The 22305-nt window shown below is 55.0% G+C and overlaps 5 protein-coding genes across 5 annotated transcripts; 3 read left to right on the top strand and 2 right to left on the bottom strand.

The window, feature by feature from the left end:
• Positions 1-559: 559 nt before the first annotated feature.
• Positions 560-2290, top strand: YRA1 (RNA-binding RNA annealing protein; the record flags this gene model as incomplete). The annotated part of the gene is made up of 4 exons (XM_071058874.1): positions 560-790; positions 854-883; positions 1742-1906; positions 1967-2290. The coding sequence occupies 4 exons, from the start codon at positions 560-562 to the stop codon at positions 2288-2290; spliced, it is 750 nt and encodes a 249-aa protein (XP_070914975.1).
• A 936-nt stretch (positions 2291-3226) lies between these two features.
• MFIFM68171_03452 (uncharacterized protein) lies at positions 3227-3481 on the bottom strand (the record flags this gene model as incomplete). The annotated part of the gene is made up of 1 exon (XM_071058873.1): positions 3227-3481. One exon carries the CDS (start codon positions 3479-3481, stop codon positions 3227-3229), a length of 255 nt encoding a protein of 84 aa, XP_070914974.1.
• Positions 3482-4224: 743 nt separating this feature from the next.
• wos2 (p23 chaperone protein wos2) lies at positions 4225-5361 on the bottom strand (the record flags this gene model as incomplete). Its single annotated transcript, XM_071058872.1, has 4 exons — positions 4225-4406; positions 4556-4573; positions 4694-5089; positions 5334-5361. The coding sequence occupies 4 exons, from the start codon at positions 5359-5361 to the stop codon at positions 4225-4227; spliced, it is 624 nt and encodes a 207-aa protein (XP_070914973.1).
• A 1105-nt stretch (positions 5362-6466) lies between these two features.
• On the top strand, positions 6467-7234 carry VPS24_1 (Vacuolar protein-sorting-associated protein 24; the record flags this gene model as incomplete). Its single annotated transcript, XM_071058871.1, has 2 exons — positions 6467-6514; positions 6572-7234. 2 exons carry the CDS (start codon positions 6467-6469, stop codon positions 7232-7234), a joined length of 711 nt encoding a protein of 236 aa, XP_070914972.1.
• An 8058-nt stretch (positions 7235-15292) lies between these two features.
• On the top strand, positions 15293-15796 carry MFIFM68171_03449 (REJ domain-containing protein; the record flags this gene model as incomplete). The annotated part of the gene is made up of 1 exon (XM_071058870.1): positions 15293-15796. One exon carries the CDS (start codon positions 15293-15295, stop codon positions 15794-15796), a length of 504 nt encoding a protein of 167 aa, XP_070914971.1.
• Between the last annotated feature and the right edge of the window lie 6509 nt (positions 15797-22305).

The following is a 22305-nucleotide window of genomic DNA, read 5'->3' as shown; positions in this document are numbered from 1 at the left end:
GGTCTTGGGGAGTGTGGCTGGGTGTCTGACTAATACCAGAAACGGTTAGCGCAATGTTGGACGCCACTCTCAGCCGCCCTGCCGCTGGCTCTGCTCTCACCCGACGCCCCTGCCCAGCGCCTGGCCCAGCTCGCTCCCTCAAATTCTCGCGCGACTCCATCTCGCTCCTCCCTCCCTCCACATCATCCACCAACATCCATCTGCCCCGTCGCCTATTCCCTTCACTTCGGTTCAGTGCTTGCATCAAACTCTCGCGGGCCTGAACGCCTCGATTTTTTCGAACAAAGCCATACCCACAATCTCTCTCCCTATTGCCTCTACGCACCGGCCGCGACTTGACGCGACGTGCAGCAGCAACAGCCCAGCGGATTCGGCGACTGCCTGATCATCATCTCGCATCAGCCATTCAACCACCGACAGCGAAGCCGCATCAAGCATTCGCATCGCGCTGCTCAGCAACTACACAGCTGCGCCTGTCAACCAGCCACTCATAATCCCCCGCAAAAAAACAACAACAAAAACAACACACAAATCCGCTTCCGCACGTTCCGTCGCCATCATGTCCGGCAAGCTTGACCAGTCTCTTGATGAGATCCTCTCCAGCCAACGGCGCAACAACCAGGGCCGCCGCCGCTCTCAGCGCCGCGCGTCCGGCGCCAGCCGCCCTGCTCCCGCTGCTCCGGCCGGCGGCATCCAGAAGAACACGAAGCCTGCGCGCAACGCAGCCAAGCCCACGCCCGCCAAAGGCGCTGGCCTGACCGGCGAGAGCAAGATCATGGTCAGCAACCTGGTAAGTCGCGCCCGCGCCGTCTATTTTCGGATGTTGCAAGTTCGTTCACTAACGCCGTGGCAGCCCAAGGATGTTTCCGAAGGCCAGATCAAGGTATGTTATTACCGATGAGGCCGTCATGCCTTCGGACTTTCGTCGACACCCTCTCTTTCGCGGCGTATCCTACCGGCTTCTTGTCCTCGGTGGACAATAAGGGTGATCACCCCTGTGCCTCAGCGTCTGAAGCGACTGTCATGATGCCAAAGCTCCTTCATGGTGCGCATGTCGGGTACAACCCATTGCGCTATCTCGCACTCCTAAGTGCCCAGAAGTCGAGCAAGTCCGCGTCTAACCGCACATTTCCCCCATAAGGGCCGCCTGGCAAGCGCCCACGATCGGGGACCTGGCGTAGACATCAAACGGGCGACGGCTAGATATCTGACAGCGAACGCCTAGCTGGGTGCTCTTGCACTATCTCGCCTGGCTGGCTACCAGGTTGATGATTTTGCGCCTCAGCGAGCTAAGCAGTGAGCAAATGACGCCGCTCTCCTTTCCCCCAGTTTATGGCGGTCGTAGCGGGGCGAGGCTTGTTGCGGTCACCGCTGGGTATTTCAGCGCGAACAGTATCTTGCACTTTGCGTCCCGAGAACGGGGCACCATGTCCGGGTTGGATTGGAATCAGCATCGTTAGGTCACGTTGCACACGCTGGCGCCTATCAACAGGGCTCCGTGCTTGGAGCACGGATTCGGGTCGAACGGTTTCAGTGCATGTTGGACGTGGCTCACCCGCCAGTCGCCGGTGGCGCTACTCGGAGGACTATGCTCACTGCTCTGCTCGCTGCTTCTTGGTTATTTACCACGGGACACCTACACTACACGGTTGCTTTCGTGGATTTGGCTGCCGACTGCCCGGGATGCGGACGCTCAAACTCGGAATCATTTATGACGCTAACCACCAACTCCCCTCGATAGGAATATTTCCAACAGTCAGTCGGCCAGGTCAAGAAAGTTGAGATCTCCTATGGACCGGGTGGTGTCAGCCGTGGCATCGCCCATGTCACGTTCCACCAAGCGGACGGCGCCAGCAAGGCTTTTTCGACCCTGAACGGTCTACTCATCGACAACAAGCCCGTCAAGGTGGGTTTTTTTCCCCAGGTACCTTTATGCATGTCGTCTCAGCCACTAAACTCTGATTAGGTCGAGGTTGTGGTTGCCTCTGCCGACCTCATCCCCCAACCCAAGACGCTGGCTCAAAGGATCGCGCAGCCCAAGGCTCAACCTAAGTCTGCTGCTACGGTGAAGAAGGATGCCAACGGCACCAAGGGTGGCGCTGCGGCCGGTAAGGCCGCCAAGAAGGCGCCCCGGCGCGGCCGCAGCAACCGCCCGGTTAAGAAAACCGCGGAGGAGCTGGATTCGGAGATGGCCGATTACTTTGACAATGGAAACCCGGAGAACGCCAACGCCGCTGCCCCGGCGGCTACTGGTGGCGGCGATGCCCCCATGGAGGAGGATGTCCTCTAGACGTCTGACCGTGCAGCGGCAGGAACCATGGGAGCGTTGAGGGTTAGTCATACGGGCATGTTGATGTAACGAGTCTCGGTTCGGCTTGGGCGGGGTCTGGGTTTGGGTTCAGCTTTGATTTTGCAGCGCTTTGCATCACTTAGGCACAGATTGGCACCATCTCCGTAGCTTGTCGGGGTAACTGTATAATTCAAGGGGCTTTAGCGATATTGGTATTGTCCCCATACAAATTGGAGTTTCGTGAAGCGTGTAGAATCGGACAACTGTAAAAGATCAACTCGAATCGGTTCGGGGTTTAAGAGAAGCAAGTGTTCTCGTATGTGTTAACGTGGTTAAAGCGCCAAACCCCCCCATGGGTGAAGTCTTTCCAAGCTTGTCTTGCGCACGGTAAGCTGTGTAGTTCTCTTCACACTTCTATCTTCAGGTCGTAAGCGACAATGAGCTACAAGACATGCAAACAAACAACTAACTATACAACCCTCTCTCCTTTGATCTTAACCCAGCCTACCGACCGTCCCTCCCCGATTGGCACAACACCCGGACTCAACGCCTAACCCCATTCCATCCTGATCATTGTCATGGAGTTATTACCACTGCCTCCATCCATTAACCAAACAAGACCCCTACCCCTTCCGTTCCCTGCCTTCCAACGCTGCTACCTCCCCAGCGATCGACCGAACTATCATTCCCGTCCCCATCCTTGATTATACTATTTGGGAATAGCTGTGGTCGGCGACCGTCATGATGGTGTTGACGCCGTAAGCCACTGGGTGAGTACCTCTTCCGGGAGCCAAATCCCTCTCCCTCCTCTCACACCTCCTAAACGACATCAACAGTGTTGCTGTCACTGGGGTTACCACCACCACCGCCTCCGCCGCCACTGCTGTTGCTGCTAGTGCCGCTACTGCTCTGGTTGTCTTCAGCTCGCCTCTTCCTCTATGTCCCCGCCCCAGCCTCGGTGGTCCGCTTCTCCCCAACTTCCTTGAGCAAGTCGTTCCAGGCAACGCTGCCGACTTCGCCGGGCGGGAGGGCGATGATGCTCGCGCCTTGGCGGGCGAAGGAGGCTGCCTCTTCTGCTGTGTATGGAGGTGGGATGACTGCTCTGGTTGGTTTGTTGGGAGCGCTGTTAGTGGCGGAGGTGGTGGTGGTGATCGTAGTGATGCCTTGGGCGGTGGATTCGGAGAGATGCATGGCTTGAGTTAGGGTTTCGAGTGAACGTTGTCTGGGCACGAGAAAGCCGGGTTTGGACTATTGCGAGTTTTCGAGGGCGTCGGTTCACAAGTGGCCGATAGATAGGTAGGTGTGTTGGTCAGTTCCAGGAGCAATTGTGAAGCAAGCAGGCCAAGTCCATTCTCGCTTGTTGCTGGGGCTATATTTGACGTTCAGCTAAGCCCGAGGGAGGTAAGCAGTCATGTGGCTCGTTGTCTATTCTTTCTTATTCAAGAGGAGGGCGCCACACCGAAAGGGGTTTTGGCGTACCCGTCCGTATTCCTTCGAGTTAGTGTTCCAGCCGTATGGGTTCTACAACACACAGCCACCACCCCATGCCACACATTGGAGCTTACCGGGGCAAACAACCCAGTTTCCGCAAAGCGATAAACCACCTTCGAGAGAGCAGTGTAGTCATTGTGGACGGGTAATTGATAATCAATCCACCAACAAATACGTCCTTGGGGCCAAACCAAAGGGAGAAGAACACAAAAACCCCAAGGTAAAGAGATACCCTCATTTGCCAAAAGTGGATAATTTGGAATTGCTCCGCCGACTACTCATACTCCTAAGCCGCAGTTTTGCGTGGCCGCTCAAATCCTTTTCAAGTAACCTTTATTCATTGCTTCATAGCTTCCCCATCCTCTGCCAAAATTTAGGAGCCTGGGTTTCCAGAGATTGGATAATGGATACTAGCAGGCAGCTTCAAGAGCGGATGGCATCCGTCACGAACTCACGACCTCCTTGGCGTCCTTAGCATCCTCGGCTATCTCAGTCTTCTTCTCCTCCTCTTCCTCGCCTTCAAGGGGTGGCATGTCGTCGTCTGAATCGTCTTCCTCGTCACCCGTGGGCATGCCGGCGCCACCGCCCAGCTTGGAGAAGTCAATGCCGCCAAAATCGCCGCCGCCTGCGAGATGAGTTAGCAACCTGCATACCGCTAGAAATCCCGTCCCAAGCGAATGCAAGGAGTTCGCCATGCCCCATGGGATCGCGGCTCTTCCAACTCCTTCATAGAGCCTCACGTGGATGTTACATCTCGGGCCGTCGTGTACGTACCCATGCCCGGCATTCCTTCTACAGGTACGTCATGTTTTAGCCGAGGATATGACATCAATAGAGGATACAAGAGGACAAGGCTGCTTGGTGCACTCCTTCTTGGGCCTGTTGCGGGGTGGGGGAATCGATGCTACTCACCCATGCCACCACCAAAGTTGGAGAAGTCATCATCGGCCGCCTCGTTCTGCTCGTCCTCGTCAACCCACTTGTCAAAGTCGGTCTTGAGGAAGTGCATCTTCTTGGATTCCTTCAGCAGGCGGGGCCAGTAGGCCTCGTTGAGCTCCTTCTTGCGCAGCTTCATCTCGACGTCGCGCGCCGTATGGTGCACCTTGCTCTCGGCCGTGTCAATCTCGGCGTAGAACTCGAGCTCGAGGTGGTACGTCTTCTTAAGGGTGTCCGAGTGGCCCGTGAATGTGAGGCCCGTGGGCTTCAGGTCCAGCTTGAGGTTCGAGGCGGGAACATCGGGTACGCTGATGGTGAGGTAGATGAAGTTCTTCTCGGGGTCGGTCTGAGACGAGCGTTGCGCCCAGCGGACTGTGGGTTGGAGAGGATAATGGTTAGTGATTCCGTGTGAGGAAATATTGGTGTTGATCACTGTTGGTCACCGTTGCCGCCCTCCCAGTTGGAAAACCCAAGGCGGACAAAGATGGGTATGCTGGGGGAGGCCAAGGGCCGGGACCTTGGGGCGTCACAGTGCTGCGGTTCCGGCAAGTACACTTATCACCAGCTTCGACACAAGACAGAGATGGCGACGGGAAGGATCTCGCAAACAACTTACCCTCGGGTGTCACCATATCGCTGGCCATTGTGTCCTGTTGGATGGCTGGAAGGTGAGCTGGTTGTTCGTGATGTGGTGTTGGCGGGGGAGGAGGGGTAGCTCCCTGAGGCGCTTAGAACTAACGTTGTAGTAGTCGGAAGCGGGGGAAGGTGCAAAGAATTGTAGCTCCGCAAAGTGGGTGAGTTGATGATCGGTTGATCGTGGCCGAGGTTTCTACTGCGAATAGAAGAAGCTGACAATTGGGAAGCGCCTGTGAAGGAAGACGAAGATTGCGAAGTGGGGTGTTTGTGAGGCTGCAGTGCTTTGCACCGCCTTGCCGCGCCAGGGTGACGGTGGAATTCGTCAGAAGCCCAAAGATTCAACTTGCACGGGCCATCGCTGCAGGGCTGAGCTGCCAACCCCTTCCAGCTGGGGAATGTGGAGAACGGGGCCAAGGTCAAGCTTTCTTGAAGCTGGATGACGTTCCGTGAACTTCTTGATCTGTTCCATGTGCTGTTTATCCCCTGGCAGGCATTTCTGCAAGCTCCTGGATGCCCTTCAGGCAGGCAAGTTCCCTTGCGTATGTACTTTCAGTGTCCTTTCAAGGGCCCTGGTTGTGTCCCAACCCCCCTGGAATCGTGAGGGGCTGGAGCATCACGGTCTCGGGTAGGGAATTGAGACTCCCGTCGTGATCTGGCCTGCTTTGTTGGTTTATCTCAGATCTCTAAACATATCAGGAAAGGCAAGACCAGTTTTGCGTTACGATACAATGAGGGAGAGACATCTCTGCAGTCATCTTCCCAGGTTACGTCCAGTCCTCTTACACGGCCCATAGCGGGGTTCGTTTAGTGGCTGCCGCTGCGGGGCTCTCAGCGGTCTGGTGGGGTTGATTCGGCCACCCAAAGTCCCCTGATTCAGCTTTCCCAGGCGAACAACCAGGGACGACTGATGAGGCTCATCAATCGCTTGTCCTGGCCAAGAGCCAACCAAAACCCATCCTTGAATTCGTCCCCAGCGAGGTAACGTCCGCATCAAAGGACAACCCAATACAGCAGCAGCCTTTCCGACGACGATACCCTACAGTTGTACTCCAGCGTTGATTGTCAAAATCGGCCGCCCAACCTTGGTTTCCGCAGCGGCCACAATAGCCAACCATGGAGACGCTCAAAGCAATGTTCGGGAAGCCAGATCCGCAGGCTCAAGTGCGTCACGAACTCGTCCGCTAAACCAGCAGAGCCGTCTAACCCAAACCCATCCAGTTCCGGAAATGCAACGCGCTCCTCCGCTCTGAGATGCGCAAGCTCGACCGCGACATCGCTAACGTCAAGGCCGTCGAGACCAAGACCAAGAATATCATCTTGGCCGCCAGCAAGCGCGCTCAGCGCGGCGACCCTTCACGCCAGAAGCAAGCCGAGAGGGAGATCCGGGACTTCGCCCGCGAGCTCATAAGCCACCGCAAGACGAGCGCCCGCCTCGTGACCTCCAAGGCCCAGCTGGCCAGCGTGCAGATGCAGATCAGCGAGGCGTTTGCCATGCGCAAGATCGAGGGGAGCATCAAGGCCAGTGTGGGCATCATGAAGGACGTGAACTCGCTGATCCGCCTGCCCGCGCTGGCGCAGACGATGCGCGAGCTGAGCGTGGAGCTGATGAAGGCCGGCATCATCGAGGAGATGACCCAGGAGATGCTGCCCGAGACGGATGTGCTGGAGGATGAGGAGGAGGAGGCCGAAGGTGAGGTGGACAAGGTGCTGGGCGAGATCCTCAAGGATAGGATGGAGAAGGCCGGTCCGCTGCCGAACGTGCCTCAACCGCAGCAGCAGGTGCCGGCACAGCAGCAACAGCAGTTGGAGGAGGAGGATGAGGAGGATACCGAGGCCATGATGGATCAGATGCGGAATAGGCTGGAAGCGCTGAGAAGTTGAAGAGTGGGATGCTTCGTCAGGATCGGACTGGGAATTGGGGCGTTCGCGGCGTTTCGGTTTACTGCTACCCGGGCATTGCGTGTTCATATACGCTTGATGACGGCGCACACATGGGTTTGGCCAGTAGAACATTGTACGGTGATCTTCCAGAACCTTTTAGATATTACCGGGTGGTCTGTGGCATTCGGTTATCACCACCTGTCCCATGCTCATAAGTGACGGGCTTGTCCATGGTAGTTGCCGCATGGCATTTGATGGGCCCACCACAGTTCTTCTGGGCCTCAGTGCGCCTCGTAGGCAAACTCATGATTGCTTATAGTGGTCTACTACAACTGAAAAACGGCAAAAGCATCCATTTCAACATGTCTCGAATCTGGGGTTTAACGAAATCGACTATTGTTGATAATCCTCAACAAAGTGAATGACGTACAGGAGTAAGTGTCACTGAATGTGCTAGATAGAGGGCACTATACACGTATAATTTCCCGTCTCCAGCAAAGGCCATGGGAAGTTGGGATCCTACACCTTCCTGTCTTGCTTAAAATCCAGATGATTTATTGTGTGAGCTTGCCCTGGTAGATTGTAAACAACCTCCTTGTGGGGCATGGCCATGTCTATTGTTATGTTTACTTTCTCTTCTTTATCTTCACCGTAGTTATTTACGAAAACCAAGGACGGGGTTAATGCTACATGGTAGTAAATCTAGTCTCGAAGGGCCAGAGTCCTACGAGACGGTTGCCTACAGTTTGAAAAGGGAAGCTCTGCCTCGTTCCCACATACAGTTTCGTCGTTTGCTTCTTACGGAACAACACTCCGCAGATGGTTGGGCAAGCGTATACCCGTTCTACAACTAAATGTCGACACTTTGTTCATTCCTCCCCATGCACACTAGATATGAGTCGGTAGTGGTAGGGCGTTGAGACGCCTCTTGCTCCTATTCCGTATCAAGGGCGCTGCCAAAGTATTTTGAAACACTCAGCAAAGCAATATGTACTGTTACAAATCCTATAAAGACCCGGATTGCCCGTGAAATATTCAATCAGATCTTTGTTTGACCTCATGCGAAATCACTTCAGCGCCACACACATTGTCCATATTGACTGTGACGAAGGAGACAGTATCCAAACACGACTTGTAATATATGTGTGTGTCTTGTGATATAAGCATGATCAAGTTGGGACTTCACATGCTGGAACCGCCATTACTGTAACTTCGGATAATCTCATAAAGAGTATCCATTGGAGATTCTCCTTTTCTAGCCCGCCATCGGCTTCTCACGCTTAGATGCTTTGTGGTTGCATAGGAGGCTTTAGCTTTACTACATGTCCTGGAATCAAGGCCGGCCAAAGGTCTATACAACCAAGCAAGACTGTTGGTACTGGCACAGCGATCGGCACCTAACCTAAAATGCCTACGATATGTGCCGCTTTGACCAAGATCCAAGCAAGAGAACAATATCCCGTTGATTTTCGTGGTCTCGCAGCCATTAACCACTCTTTGCACATCCATGCTATATCCGACTTCCAGCTCGCGTGATCACATAACGGAACAGATAACGGAGGCCAGAGTCGGGATCTACAAGGAACCGCTTCTGCGGCTATTCCGGCCGTGATACATCGTGCTCCATCAAGCGCCGCCCGAAAGAATACTTTTGACACACGGCAGAACCACCGGCTGCCCTACGTTGACCCCCAACGCCCACGACGACCATACGGACCGGCCAGCCAAGTAGGGCAGGCATGCATTCCCCGAGATAACAAAATGCACATCACGCATATTGATCATCAGCAGGACAGCGAGTTGGCCAACACCCGCGTGTGCAGATTATACCCGCCCAGCGGTCGGAAGCCGGTACTGTACATGGGGCGTGATCGACTCTCCCCCGCATCAGCCTCACAACCCGCCCTAAAGCCCACTTGGTTGGGCATTGACGAATAAACCTCCGATGCGTCCCCCGTGCGTTGTCCAGTCCAGTTTAGTGATGTGGCCCTGCAGACTACCCTTTAGGCTCTCACGACAGCAGCCGCCGCGTCCGCCGCCCGCAGGCCGCCGCCCGCAGCTCGCCGCCCGCCTGAAAAATCCACAGCGAGACGCCTGCAAGATTCAAGTCACAAATATCCCGAAGGTCGAGCCCGATGGCGCCTTGCAGGAAAAAGAAGCTACCTTAGCTTGGCAATCTTTTTCTTCACCCCCTCCGATGCTTGTCGGGGAAAGTGGGGTGGAATCGGGGTGGAGGGGGAGTGATTTCTTTCGCCCTGCGGCGCGAACAGCGGCAATCACAAGCCTGCCAAGCCCCAAGCTCGCCGGCCTGCTTTTACCGTGTGATGTGCCGTGTAAGTGGGCAGACGCGACGGGCAAGTCAGTCAGAGCGATTCGCATTGTCTGGAGCATCAACCGCTCCTCATTGGCCCAAACCCGTGACCCATCACGCTCGTAAACTGTGTGTTCTTGTGTGATATTGGACGTTTTTCTTTATTCCGAGATCCTTGTTCTTTGTCCTGGACCTCTTAAAGTCGCTGCTTCCGCGATTGAGAGGTGAGGTGACAGAACGTGATAGCTTCGCGATGTGGCCTGCCTCCTGTCTCTCCTTAGGCGGCGGTCGCCACCTCCACCGTGATGTGTTGGGTGGTCGCGGTGGTTTCAGGGTGAGTTAACCGCCCGTTACCTGTGGCTTAGTGATGCGCGAGGCAGGGAGTGGGAGTGGAAAGAGGGGCAATCGCTCAAACTTGAATATCATGTAACGTAGCGGGTGAAGGGGGTTTCTGTGAGCACTTGCATCTTTCCCGTCGTGACTGCAGGTTTGAAGGAGCAGTGTGATGAGATCCGGGTCTCGAATAGCTCATGATTGGAGCTGGGAGTCGGATCCAAGGGCGTATCAGTCCGCATCGGGGAGTTCGCTCCACTGAACCCCCGCACCTGAGTGTTATAATACAGCGGATGTAGACTATACTTACCTACCAATCCATCCCATCTGTCGATGATCCGAGGTAATCGCTTGAGCCGATATGGCACTGCGTGAATACCATGTCCCTCGCCATTGCGGAATTGGAAGGCGATGCATCATTTTGAAGGGCATAAGAGGACCCTGGCTCGTCACATCAGCAAAACCAGTGGAATGCTGTGTGCGTCGTCTTTTTTTATCTTATTTTCTTTAATAAGACGGGCTGTAGCTCCGCCACTAAGCACCTGCTTCACGGCCTCAGAATGAGCACGATTATGCGCTGCCATCCCGATGACACAACCCCCCGTATCCGATGCCATAGGGGGAAGGAGGAGCCTTTGGCTGATAGCATAGGCGTCGGCAGTTAGACGGTGCTATGCAGTGATAAAGCTCCGGAAACGGCGACGAGAAGTGCCGGAAATCGGGGACAGCAGGGACCGGAGTATGATAGGAGCCCGAATCTCGAATATGAGATTCTCAAGTGGTGAACACTGAACCGTGAGCAAGATGAAGCGATGCGGGCCGCAGGCAAGCCACGCCTGGTCCTTCTGCACCGACCCTGATAAGAGCCCGGTAAGAAGTGGATCTAGCCGACGGCCCGGAGAAGCCCGGGGTCCGGCTGGGATCCGGATGACCCGAACTGTTATTAATCTGTGTTGCCGAAAGCCGGAGTGGCTGCTGCGTCGTTGCCGGGGAGCAGCGTGCGAAACTGGAAGGCCTTGGCGAAGCACGTCAGAGCACGTCAGCTTCCTCATTCGCTCGACCCTCGCCAGCACCATCCCCAATCATCCCCAATCATCCTGCAACGTTGCAATACGATAAGATAATTGGGAGAAAGCACAACGGCCTGGTTTTCGCCTATGGAAGGAAGGAGGGCTTTCACTCGCACTCAAATTCAAAAGACGTCGGCACGGAGTTTGACCACTGAGACAACCAGTTGAGCAAACAAGTTTTTGACGTGTCCCCCTTCGGTCCGCATGAGCCCGTAGATGAATAGGAGGTCGTCTCGTCTCACCGAGCCGCCCTTGGAGCCCGAGATTCCATACAATCCCCGAACACCTGATGCCACCAAATGAACAGATACCGAGTCACATGCCCCACGTGGGCATCTGGTGAGGCCTAGAGTGACCAAGTTAGCAATAGCAACCCCCATGGTGATCACATCGCGGGAAAAGGCCGCCTCCACGTTTAAATATATCGCAAAAAGTGATGTCGCGGCAATATCGCCGACGGCACACTCAGCTCTGGCGCTTGAAGCGAGCGAAAACGGAACACCCTTCGTCCAAGAATAGCGCGAACGCAACCACACCGAACACCCGAGGGGGAAGGCCATCTCCGCGCCGAAAGGATGTGTTGTGGGGGGTTTCTGGGTTCTGGGTCGCACAAAGTCCCCAACTTTCGGATTGGGATAACGGGGGCGGCGGTTGGCTTGTTTTGCCCATGTTGGCCTGTCCCCCACCCCCACGCCGTTCCGACCCAGAGAGACCGACGCTCTTCTCGGGGAACACTTTCCTGTGCCCGAGATTCGGGGGTGTTTTCTTTTTCCTGGAAGGGAGTGGTTACCCGGGAGGTTGGTTTGATGAGGGGCCAGGGGCCCATGTCAAAATTTGTTCGAGAAGGGACAAAAGAACTACACAGGGAATAGTATCCCTCCTCGGTGATTTTTTTTATGCTGGAAGTGCCGATAGCGCGACCCGGAGTTAGGTCACGGGATTCGAGATCGGTCGGGAGAAATTGCGCATTGGAGAGTCTTCGCAGATCGTTCATGGAAGGAATTACCAACCCGGCCGCGGAGCGTGTTCCGGCGAGCACCCAGAGCGTGGTTGACATGGGTCTGGATCCAGGCCCAGGTGCTCTGACCCTCGCCGGCTCGACTTCCGGGCCCCGTAGGAATGGCTACCGGGAGCGGCGGATGTGACAGGTTTCGTCGAAACGCAGCATTTTGGCAGTGCTAGAAGCTTCGGATGCTAAGCAGGATGCAGCCTCGGTTTGGCCATCGCGGGCCTCGAACCCTCTATCCTTGCGTTCTCAACTGGAGTTACGGAGTGCCCTGTGCATTACATCGGTTGGCGACGAAAAGGGGGAAATAAGAAAATAAACGAAAAAAAAATAATGTGAAAAATTGGACGGAAAATGCCTTGCCGGGGCTGGTTTCTTTTGCTAATTAGCCCGGGCGCCAAAGCACCCACCAGTCTGGTTGGTGGATTCTAGCACATGTTTCATCCCTGCTGCCTACCCGCGGCTTCCCCGTGTTTCTAACGCCCTTTGGGGTCCGAGCTCGGACCCGTGTCACCACTCGTTTCTCCGCTGCGAGAAATGGCTGGCTGACATACGGGCAATCCTGAGTGAGGCGGGGATGATACTCGGTTTGTTTGTGCGAGATCCTCGTGTATTCCAAATTCTCACCGCCCGATCCACCCGCACAGACCGTAGGGCAGCACATACGCAGTTCCTCACCTCTGGCATTATCGAGATCTCATTCAGGGCCCACCGACGAGCATTGCGGGAGGGAGCGCACACCTTGACGGTAATCTGGAGAGTGGAGCCCTGCTTCCACCGCCTGCAATAAGCTTGGACGCTAGTGGGCGGGATCCGCTTCCGGCCATCTGGCGCGGTCCATCGGGTCTGGGGTCGACTCCACCAGCCCGTTGCACTGGGGAAGAGGGTCGGGGGCAGGCGGTCACAACGCCGGACAGGGCGCCCAGCCCAGAACCCGCCAACGCATCTTCGCTGAGACTTCGACGATGCTAGCGATGCACGAGATTCCGGCCCGGTTGCCAAAGACGAATGGCGGACAAACCTGTTTCAAGCCGGCGCTGCAAAGTGCCAGCGACGTCAGGATTTCCGGCCAAAAGAACAGACGGTGAGTGCTGCACGTCAAGCTACCCAAGGTAGAGCAATCAAGTTTTGGGCGTTTGGTTCTATCGGACGCGATTGTCCAGCGCTCGGCTGGAATTGATTACACATCTCGTGTAAAGTACGTTACTGTACTGCTGCAGCAAGCCGTCGGAAGCACACACACCGTCAAACCCGTCATTTCCGCCTCTTTTGGCGCTGTGCTGGTCATGTTTGCAGCCGAAAGGACGGAGCGTACGGCCGAAATAGGGTTGCGCGCTGCCTCTGACATGCTTATCGGTCTCTGTCTGTCCTCCCCCAAATATTCCCGTTCGAGGTGAAATGAAGCTGTAGTAAGCGATGTTCCGGCCAAAGAACTTTACATCTCTGAGCCGCACAATGGACACCGCCGAGGCCGCCGTGTTTCCCCAATCTGACTCACGCCGTACTAAAAACGTGGTCCTCGCTCGCTGCTGTGTCTATTCCCGGGACGGGCAGGTAGGCAGCCCTATATCGCGACGTATTCCTTTACGGCGGTAGGGCTGCTGCGCCCTGCTGCATGCAACGATACAAACCAGGCGCTCTTGTTACATGCCTGATACGGGATTGCGCCGAGCACGCCGATGAACAATGGCAGGGCGATGGAACTGCCACGAAAACGCATCGGCTGGGCAGAATCTCGCATCGTCATGAAATGCTCATGTGCGCATCAAGATTGCAGCGTCAAAGAGAGACCAAAAAACCAAGCCCGAGGAGACTCGCGCCCAACGGTGAGGGGTCGTGGTGACGTTGCACTGTTGGGTTCACCGTGTTGGGGCTTTGCATGGTATGAGTTGGACAATCCCAAGCCAGGTGAGTTTGTTGGCAGGAAATAGCATGCAACTATTTTGAAAAAACCGCCGACCAACGTCAGCGTCACGAATGCAAGTGGGCGGCCACCTGTTTGTTTTCCTGTCTCTCTAGACTTAGCCGTCCCGAACAGGATTTCGTGAGGCCCGGCGCTTCGTCGGCCGCAGTCACAAGAAAGGGGAAACAACCTGAAAGCAGGCTTTTTTTTTGGCACATAGTAAACTCATTCCCGTTTGGGACCAGTCGTTTGTTAACTCTGTGTGGCAACGAGCCGTCTGTCGGTGATATGTCAGTTTGTGAGCAAGCAAGCAACAAAAAAAAGGGGGCAAACATTCAGGCGACGATCAATAGAAACAAGCAACAGTCCGTTTGCACCAGAGTATTCCGGAGAGTCACCGACAGGCGCCAGCTGTTTGTCTCGACTGCCCCAGAACCCAACTGCAACTGCCCCCCCCCCCCCGCGCCAATTACGGCGCCCGAGGGGGCGGTGAGGCGCTCGGTGGCTGCCTTGGGCGTGGAGAAGGGGGGGGGGTTACCAGCAAATGGGGGTGAGCAGGGGGTTGTTTTCGGGGAGCACCCGGCGAAGTTAGGACGGTCTGGGGCCCCTTGACGGCCAGGCGATCGGAGCGCAGCGTTTCGTAACGCTGAAGGCCCAGCAATTTGGTGCTGAGCCGGGGGGGGTACTTACGAGCCCGCCCAGGGTGACTGAGCGACATGGTTGCGATAGGTTACGAGCTTCGTCTTTGTTCTACGCAATCACCATTTGGAAACCCACCACGGAAAACCGACGGCGTATTGGTCTATGGGCTGTGTAAGCTGGAGGTAACAACGGGATGCAAATTATTAGCGGTGTGTGAGAAAAGTGCGAGAAACGCGGAACATGGAAGGCGGTCAGACACACAACGGCAGCTGCGCGAGTGCGGTGAGTCTCGTGGGGGCGGACGGGCACCAATCCGAGCCGTCACACTTGGGGTGTGTTGGGCTGTCATGCCCTTGGGGTGTATGGGGCTAGAGTCATACACATCCCACGGGGACGATCCCGACGCGGCGTCCGAATGACTGGACCGGGGTATGAAAGTACGTACCACCGAGACCCTTGATAATACGCCGCAACCCGCCTCCCCCGGTCCGTTCCAACACGATCCCTTGCTTGCAATCTTCCCCACTGTATCCTATTCCCCGGGAACACCCCCTTGCCTTGTTCTCCCTGTTCCGCCTGCCCTTCGAGGATATAAGAGCGTCTTGCCCCTCGCGACTCGTGAACCCTCACCTGCCTCGTCAACTGTATCATCATCAAACATCATCGGTTCTCAACCCAAGACCACCACAGGAAGCACCCAACAAACATACCCACCCGGTGTCCCAGGTCATCCTTGCCCAGTCACAGCAATACGTCATCGGCGACCCCGATCAAGGCTACTAGTACCGCGACAATGTTCAGTTCATACGGCTCACCCAGCTCGACGAGCAGCTCCTACAGCTCCAGCTCCTTCACATCCTACAGCTCGTACAGCAGCAGGTCCTCGCCCATGGATATCGCACCGAGCCCGTTTTCGACACGAGGCCCTGACGCGAGCTGCGCGTTCCCCTCGTGGCCGCGGCGGTCTTCTCTCTGCGAGTACGACGCCTCGGAAGAGCGAGCGACGTCATACATCTCGGACGAGGACCTCTTCCCCCAGGACTTTGAAGACGACGTCCGCAGCGAATCCAGCCACGGCAGCCCCTCTCCGATCCAGTCACCACCCGCTCCAGTCCTGACCGAAGTCGACATCATGGAGCTTCAGCGTGAGCGGGCGGCCTACCAACGAGAGGTCATGAAGCTCCTGCTGTCCGAGAAGGAGCGGCGGCGGCAGCAAGCCAAGCGGCGGGCGAGCTCATCGTCCAAGAAGGCTAAGAGCAAGCTTACGGCTATGACTCCTATCGCCGAGGCTGAGTGAGAGTCTACGGCAATGCGTCATGCACGAGCCTCGGGCGAGTTTGCAACCTGTTATCGGTAAGTGGACGGATCCCGTTCCCGAGCCAATCACCACATTGAAACCTGGATGATTGCTAATACACGTCAACAGATCCTCTTTGACTCATCAACCATCACGACCATAATTGCCTCTTGCCTCCGGCACACGTGCAGCTTCCCGAAAGTTCCGCCGAGGCTAGGAACGAGTGGGTGGCCACGTTGTGCCGGCAAAGCCTGCGAGAGGACAAGACAGGTGAATTTGCGTCTTTTCCCCTTCGGTCCTTTTCTGCCGAGGCGGAAAGGAAAACGGTCGAGCACGAGCGGGCAACAACCAAGTTTCGGGCTGGGCGAAAAAAACAAATTTGCTTGGTCGTCCGAAAAGCCCGCTTCGGTGCTCGGACGCACAGCGAACAGACGCGCAGTTTCTGGGCAGGAATCGCAACCTTGGAAAACTGGTTAACGGCCCGCGGGCCGGTAACTTCCTTCGCACTCCGGCGAATTGCCGAGGTGCATCCGCCCACAACCAACGCTTCTGCCTTACGTCCGAGGCCCGGCTCGGGCCAATGGGAAGCAAACCCCGACTCGCACCATCTGGACTCTGGACCTTCTATCCCGTCCAAGGCCTGTGCAACGCCTACGCTACACCAGCCCTGGCCCGCGGATGGGCTAATGCCGAGGGCACAGGCCCTTTTTTTTTTTTTTTTTTTTTTTTTTTTTTTCGGTTCTTCTCCGCTTCTTTTACCGTCATTTCCAATTCCGCTGGCCGGACCCGAAGGCGTACATCTTTTTTTTCATCGCTATACCAAACCTTTTTTTAATAAGCGGTGAGAGGTCTGTCTTCACCGGCTCGGCGGTCCCGGCGGCCCTTTCGGGTTCAACAACGCCTTAATCCACCCGCTTGCATCATATTCCCATTTACCTTTTATGATTGTTTATTCTCTCTTGGGACCAAAGCCGGCGTTTTGTCCATGTTGCATTTGCATCACCGGGAAGGAAAGGGAAAAGTTTCGGCACTGCGCTGCACTACACTATTCAGTACACACTGGCACCGCACATCATCGGCATCGTTGGCGTTTTATCTGTTTTCAATTTTTGCAACAATTTTTGTGGGGTATTGCCAGAGCTTCTTCTGGTGCTTCGTGTGGTGTGGTCTCCGGAGCTGAGCCACCATTATTGAGGATGGATCTTGTTGTTTTGTTTTGGATACCCCCTTAAGCATGATACCCCCCCTGTTTTGTCTCGAGCATAGCGATACTCGGGTTGGAGAGTTGTACCTGTCTGGCTTGGTCCCTCTCATGTACTGTTCGGTATTTCTTGCGTAATACATATTCGGTAGTGTAGTAGATAGGCTCAACTTGAGTTATCATCATCTTCATCAATGAGTTCGTCTCTTATGGCAATGTGAACTGTTTTGACCGGTGGCGGCGTGATGGCGTGTAACCTAGACCACGAGTGTCAGGTAGAGATGACAAGAGTTGCTCTCGTCTTAAATCCACTCGTAATCTGGGCTACTGCTACGCCTGTACCTATCCAATAGCTAGATACGTTGGAGTAACGTGACATTGCAGAGCGACGAGGGCAGTAATGGGCCACCACCATGCCTATACCAGGTAGCTAGGTAGCTAGAAAGTCTCATTACAACGGAGCTCCTGCAAAGGTTGTCAACGCACGGAAACGCTCCTTTCCGGTGTACCATAGTGAGAGAGGACCTGGCGGATCCGTGAACCATTCATACATTGCTGGAAAGGAAGGTACCCTTTTCGTAACTTGGCCTGTTCCGCGATTGTTGTCAACACAAGTTGCTATACTAGTTTCCTTTGGTCTCTACCTCCCCTTAATGAAACGCCCCAGGCGCTTCAGTCGAGACACCTCAGCTTATGAATAGACTGCTACATCGCTGCACCCCTCAACGCGAGGGTATAGCAGCCCAAACCCTTACCTGACAAGTACTTTCCCGGTTCCCCCAGGTGCGTGATGGTGCTCGAATTCACAAGGCGCCCGTCCTCCATGCAAAGCGTCCGTCTTGCGTCCCTGACCTCCGGCTCCCTAATCTAGAGTCACCAAGGGAAAGCCATATTGGTTGAACCTCAATGCCTTGTAAGGCACAACACAGGCATCCAGTAGCTGAGAAACCCGGTAAGCGGCCTGGCAGCATTCCGGAGTTCTTATCACACACCGTGCAACCCACGCTCTGGCGTTCCGAAAACCAACGAATGGGCGGTCCGCCTCCCAATAGTGGGCAAATTCCGTGCTTCCAAATAACAAAGTCTCACACCCGCCGCGAAAGCCAGTCCTTGTGTCAAAAGTGCTCTCATTAATCTCTCGTGGACCGGGTTGGTGGCAGTAGGGGTTGCTCCTCCGATGAAACACCACATCGCTCATGCCTGTCTCCTGTCTGCCTGTCTCGCGATGTGCTACCGCTTGACCGTAGGCCCCAGGGCCATTGAGCGGGTCCGCAGAGTGATGTTGGCGAACCAATACGGAGAGAAGTTCTTTATAGGATGATCGGTGTTGCGCTTGTGAAGTATTTATGGAGTCGGTTGGACGCTCAAAGAGGAGTCACTTAATGCCACGTCCTCCATTGACAGTCGTTTGCAGTCACTTCCGGTACTATCCCTACTCGTATTGCTACGAGTAAGGATGGAATTTGGTACTCACAACAATGCTGCAGCCCGGAGGGGACACCTGACGGTCCCCCGGCCGGTACCGGCGAGTACTAATGAGCCGGTATGTATTGTCAAGTCGGAAATATGATGCTAATTCGGGTGTGACAAGACGGAGAAATTGATTTGTCAGTGGTAACAGTATGCTGATGATGGTTACAAGGACTAGTATTCCCTCCATATAGGAGATTTGCCTCAAACGAAGTTTTAGTATTTGGTTCAGAAACATTGGATGCTGCGCATTGTACCGAGCGGGCCAGACTGCCTGGTATGTTGAGACCATGGAACACCTGAACGATAATCGTGCAAATGGACTACTGAAAAGTAGTGGAATGCTACGTAAACTCCCCGAGGCGGCTTCAAGCGTGGCTGTGGAGCGAGCGGCAAGTATGAGACGGTACGCCGCGGTCGGCCTCGGGGGCACTACAAAGAGTTCTAATGGGCTTATCTTCTTCACTGCCTTACTTGAACTCCCTCTTCTCGTTGGAAGATGTCCAGTCGGGTATAATGAGACCCTAGGTCAGACTGTGTTATAGGCAGGGGTACTTCACAACCAGCACAGAATTACAACCAGTGTTACTTCGTATCAAGGCAGCTCATAACACGCGCATTGCTAGCTGTCTCGGCCAATACTCTTAGAACATTGGTCTTTTTGTTTTTTTTGTTTTTTTTTCTTTTCTTTTCTTCTTTCTTTCCCGCTGGATCTTATTACAAGAATGTCGATGAGATTGTAGCAACAGCGCCCGGGCAAGGGGCCATGATGCAGGAGCCCGGAAAGTACCCCGTCAGTTCTTGGGAGTTTCACTACCGCCAGTTATAACTGGCTTTATTATCCTAGATATAAAGATGAGATCTTAGCTAACGTGCACGGGGGTCTTGACTCTTGATAGAGGGCGAATAACAGGGACAGCGTTTTTACATGATCCTCCCTTGAGATGCTGACCACTAACTAACCTAGCCTCGAATAGATTGAACATACAAACATGAACCGGTTGCGAGTATTCATGGCTCACACTGTGAATGAGTATTAAAGTAAAATACTCGCTCACGACAACCCGACGTCAGTGGCATGTGGCAAGATTCAGACTTTAAAGCCATCTTGGATAAGTTGCCTACAAAGAAGCTGCCAGTAGTCTCTTCCTCACGTCATATGATACCGCTTCCGAAACTGCAGCGTTACGACGGCAAGCTAAATTGCGTGGAATTTTCATCCCGTGTGATTCGAGCCTCAACTTTAGCTAGTGTGTGATGAGAGGCGGCTCGATCCTGCCTAGAGGCGAGATGGGAGGCTTGATGGGATGCGCCTTTCCGGGTTAGACCGAAGGGCTCAGGACCGTTCTTGTCCCGTGTTCTGGCCCCTTGGGCATGAGATACCAATCAGTGCAGCAAGGCAGCGAGCTCGTTGGCGGCAAGAACGGAAAGCTCCCGATGATCAGCCCTGTATTTGCACTTTTCCCCGGATTTGAGCACGCTTTGGCTGGTGTCTTATGCTTCGTATTTCCGTAAGGATTATCCCGGCTTACAACGTCGGGCAAGCCTTCTCTGCCACGCGGAATACTTGCAAGCCGCAACATGTGGAAGATGTGGAGCTCATCGAACTTCCACGACCTGTGATATTCGTCTGGACGCGAGAAACCCACTAAAACTAGCGGAGATCTTTCAAGATAACGTGGTGCACAAGCCCGTGATCAGATGCCCCAACGTGATTTGAGTCTTGTGGCGGCATATCGCCGGGCTTGGCATCACGTCAAACCCTATCGAGGATGTGATGCAACCGCATACGGTTGATATGCGCCCAAGGGACAAGGCCAATAAGAGCCACTTCTCGCTTAGTCTAAACCAGCTTTCCTCGAAAAGAAGATGTTGTCGGCATGGGCTGACGACACCGGAAACGAGCAGCAGGCTCCAGGAACGACGGATGTCACGTACCCCGAGGCGGTGCTGGGCGAGCTGCGCGCGTGTTGGTCTGCCACCACGTTTTTTCTAGGCTCCTGTTATGAAGTGAAACAGACGAACGGCAAGGCTGTGCGTGCGCCAAAACAGGACCGATGAGGCGCGGACGGACAAGCATTTGAGGGGCCGTGATAGATCGAGGCGTTACGCCGTGGCGTCAGATGGCTTGGCTGGTTACGCAGTCTCTAGTTCCTCTGCTCCACCGTTCACGTCCAGCTTTTGTTTCATGGCTCATATCAGCCGCTATATATGGCTGTTTAACGATGCTGTCTGCTGTAGCTGCCCGATATCAACTTCTCAGATAGACTCACCACACCGGATGCAATTGCTTCAAATCAGGTACGGAATACTACACGGATTTGATGGGGGACAAACCAGGATCTAGATTTCAATCGGTGATCGACGCGGCAGAGCTGCACTTTTCTCTATGATACGCGCGGCTGGATCTGCCGGAGGCAGGTGCCACTTGGGAAACACAAGGCTGCGGTACTGTTCCTTACACGTAGTCTAAGTCCCGGAAGAAGCCAGTGACAACAAGGAACAGAGGGGAGGGGTGGGGGGGACTCGGCTCCCTCCGTCGAACTTCGAACTCGAGCGCGACAAAACATCGACCGATCGAAATGTTGTGTGGCTTGTGTGCCGTCGCGTAATAATGCCGCCATGTACTGTCGTGCGTTGTAAGATTGCGATACGCATGTCAGGGCGCATCTGAACGGCCGTGCCTGGCATGATGACATATTGCCTCGAACCAACAAGCTAACTTGCATTGCATTTTTGATGTTGGCGGCAGCTGATCGTGCCAACAAGGGCAGGGCGGCAGACCCCCCCTGCGCGACATGGGATCGAAGGATGCGACGCTGCCGCTGCCGCTGCCGCCGCTGGCCCAGCCTTGTTGCTTTTGAGATGGAGATGAGAAAAGAGGCCAAAGCTCGGCCCTGCACCGACCATTCCCGGTGTCTCCCCGATCCAGGCCCGGTCCAGTATGCAGATCAAATCATTCAATCGCGGGGACTAAATGAACCCTAACATTTTTGTCTCGGTGCAGTGGCACAGCTTTTGATCTGGGACTCCAAGTCGGCAACCGTGCGCAGATAATTTGAATACTATCCAAATCATGCACTGTATCCCGCTCACCCACACAGATCTTGGATTTCTTTCTGGCCCGGTTCATGTTATGCGGTTGGCTTGGGGATGTGGCACAGAGGGCCCGAGGAGGGCTATCCGCTCCCACGTTGCGCAACGCCAAACGACCACCAAGATGCCGAAACCCGGGGTCCTTTCTCTCCACGTCCCCGTTTGATGCGGCGGGTCTTCCAGACGAACGGTGACGCGAGCGGGGCAGGCGGCATGTGATGCTGTTGGCTGCTCAGGGCAGATGCATACACTTAACGCTGACGTCTTACGGCATATACGGTCATGCCAGGTACGGAGAAAGGCGGGTACCGGCCTGCTTGCTCGCCCCCCTACGGCCCATCGACTCCCAAGGAGTCGGGTACGGGCCCGCTCAGCGTGGCCGCCTCACTCCCGGTGTCAAGAAGGTGACCTCGCAATCACATCATCTGGGCTCATTCGGTGGGTATGCGGGCACAACGTCAATTCGAGATGCATGGCATTGAGCCACAAAGCAGACCCATTTAACTGATGGTTCAATTTGGCTGGTTGGGGGTTCCTCTCGAGGCCCCGAGGGTTCAGCGTAACCCACCCGGAGCTGCTGCTTTGGCGGGGCGGGGGGAGGTTTCATTGTGTGCGTACGCAACATGCCTGCAGCTGGTTGAAATTTGCTTTCCCAGACGTCTCAACGTTGTGGCTGGGGACGGCGCGGGGGTCATGGTTTTGTCAGCTCGCTCGAGAAGCCGACGGATGGGGGGTTGCAAAA

Source organism: Madurella fahalii (assembly GCF_045866475.1).
Source record: "Madurella fahalii IFM 68171 DNA, scaffold_2, whole genome shotgun sequence".
Classification (NCBI taxonomy): domain Eukaryota; kingdom Fungi; phylum Ascomycota; class Sordariomycetes; order Sordariales; genus Madurella; species Madurella fahalii.
The sequence above is the reverse complement of the archived record's forward strand: the minus strand, read 5'-3'. Positions and strand labels throughout refer to the sequence as shown.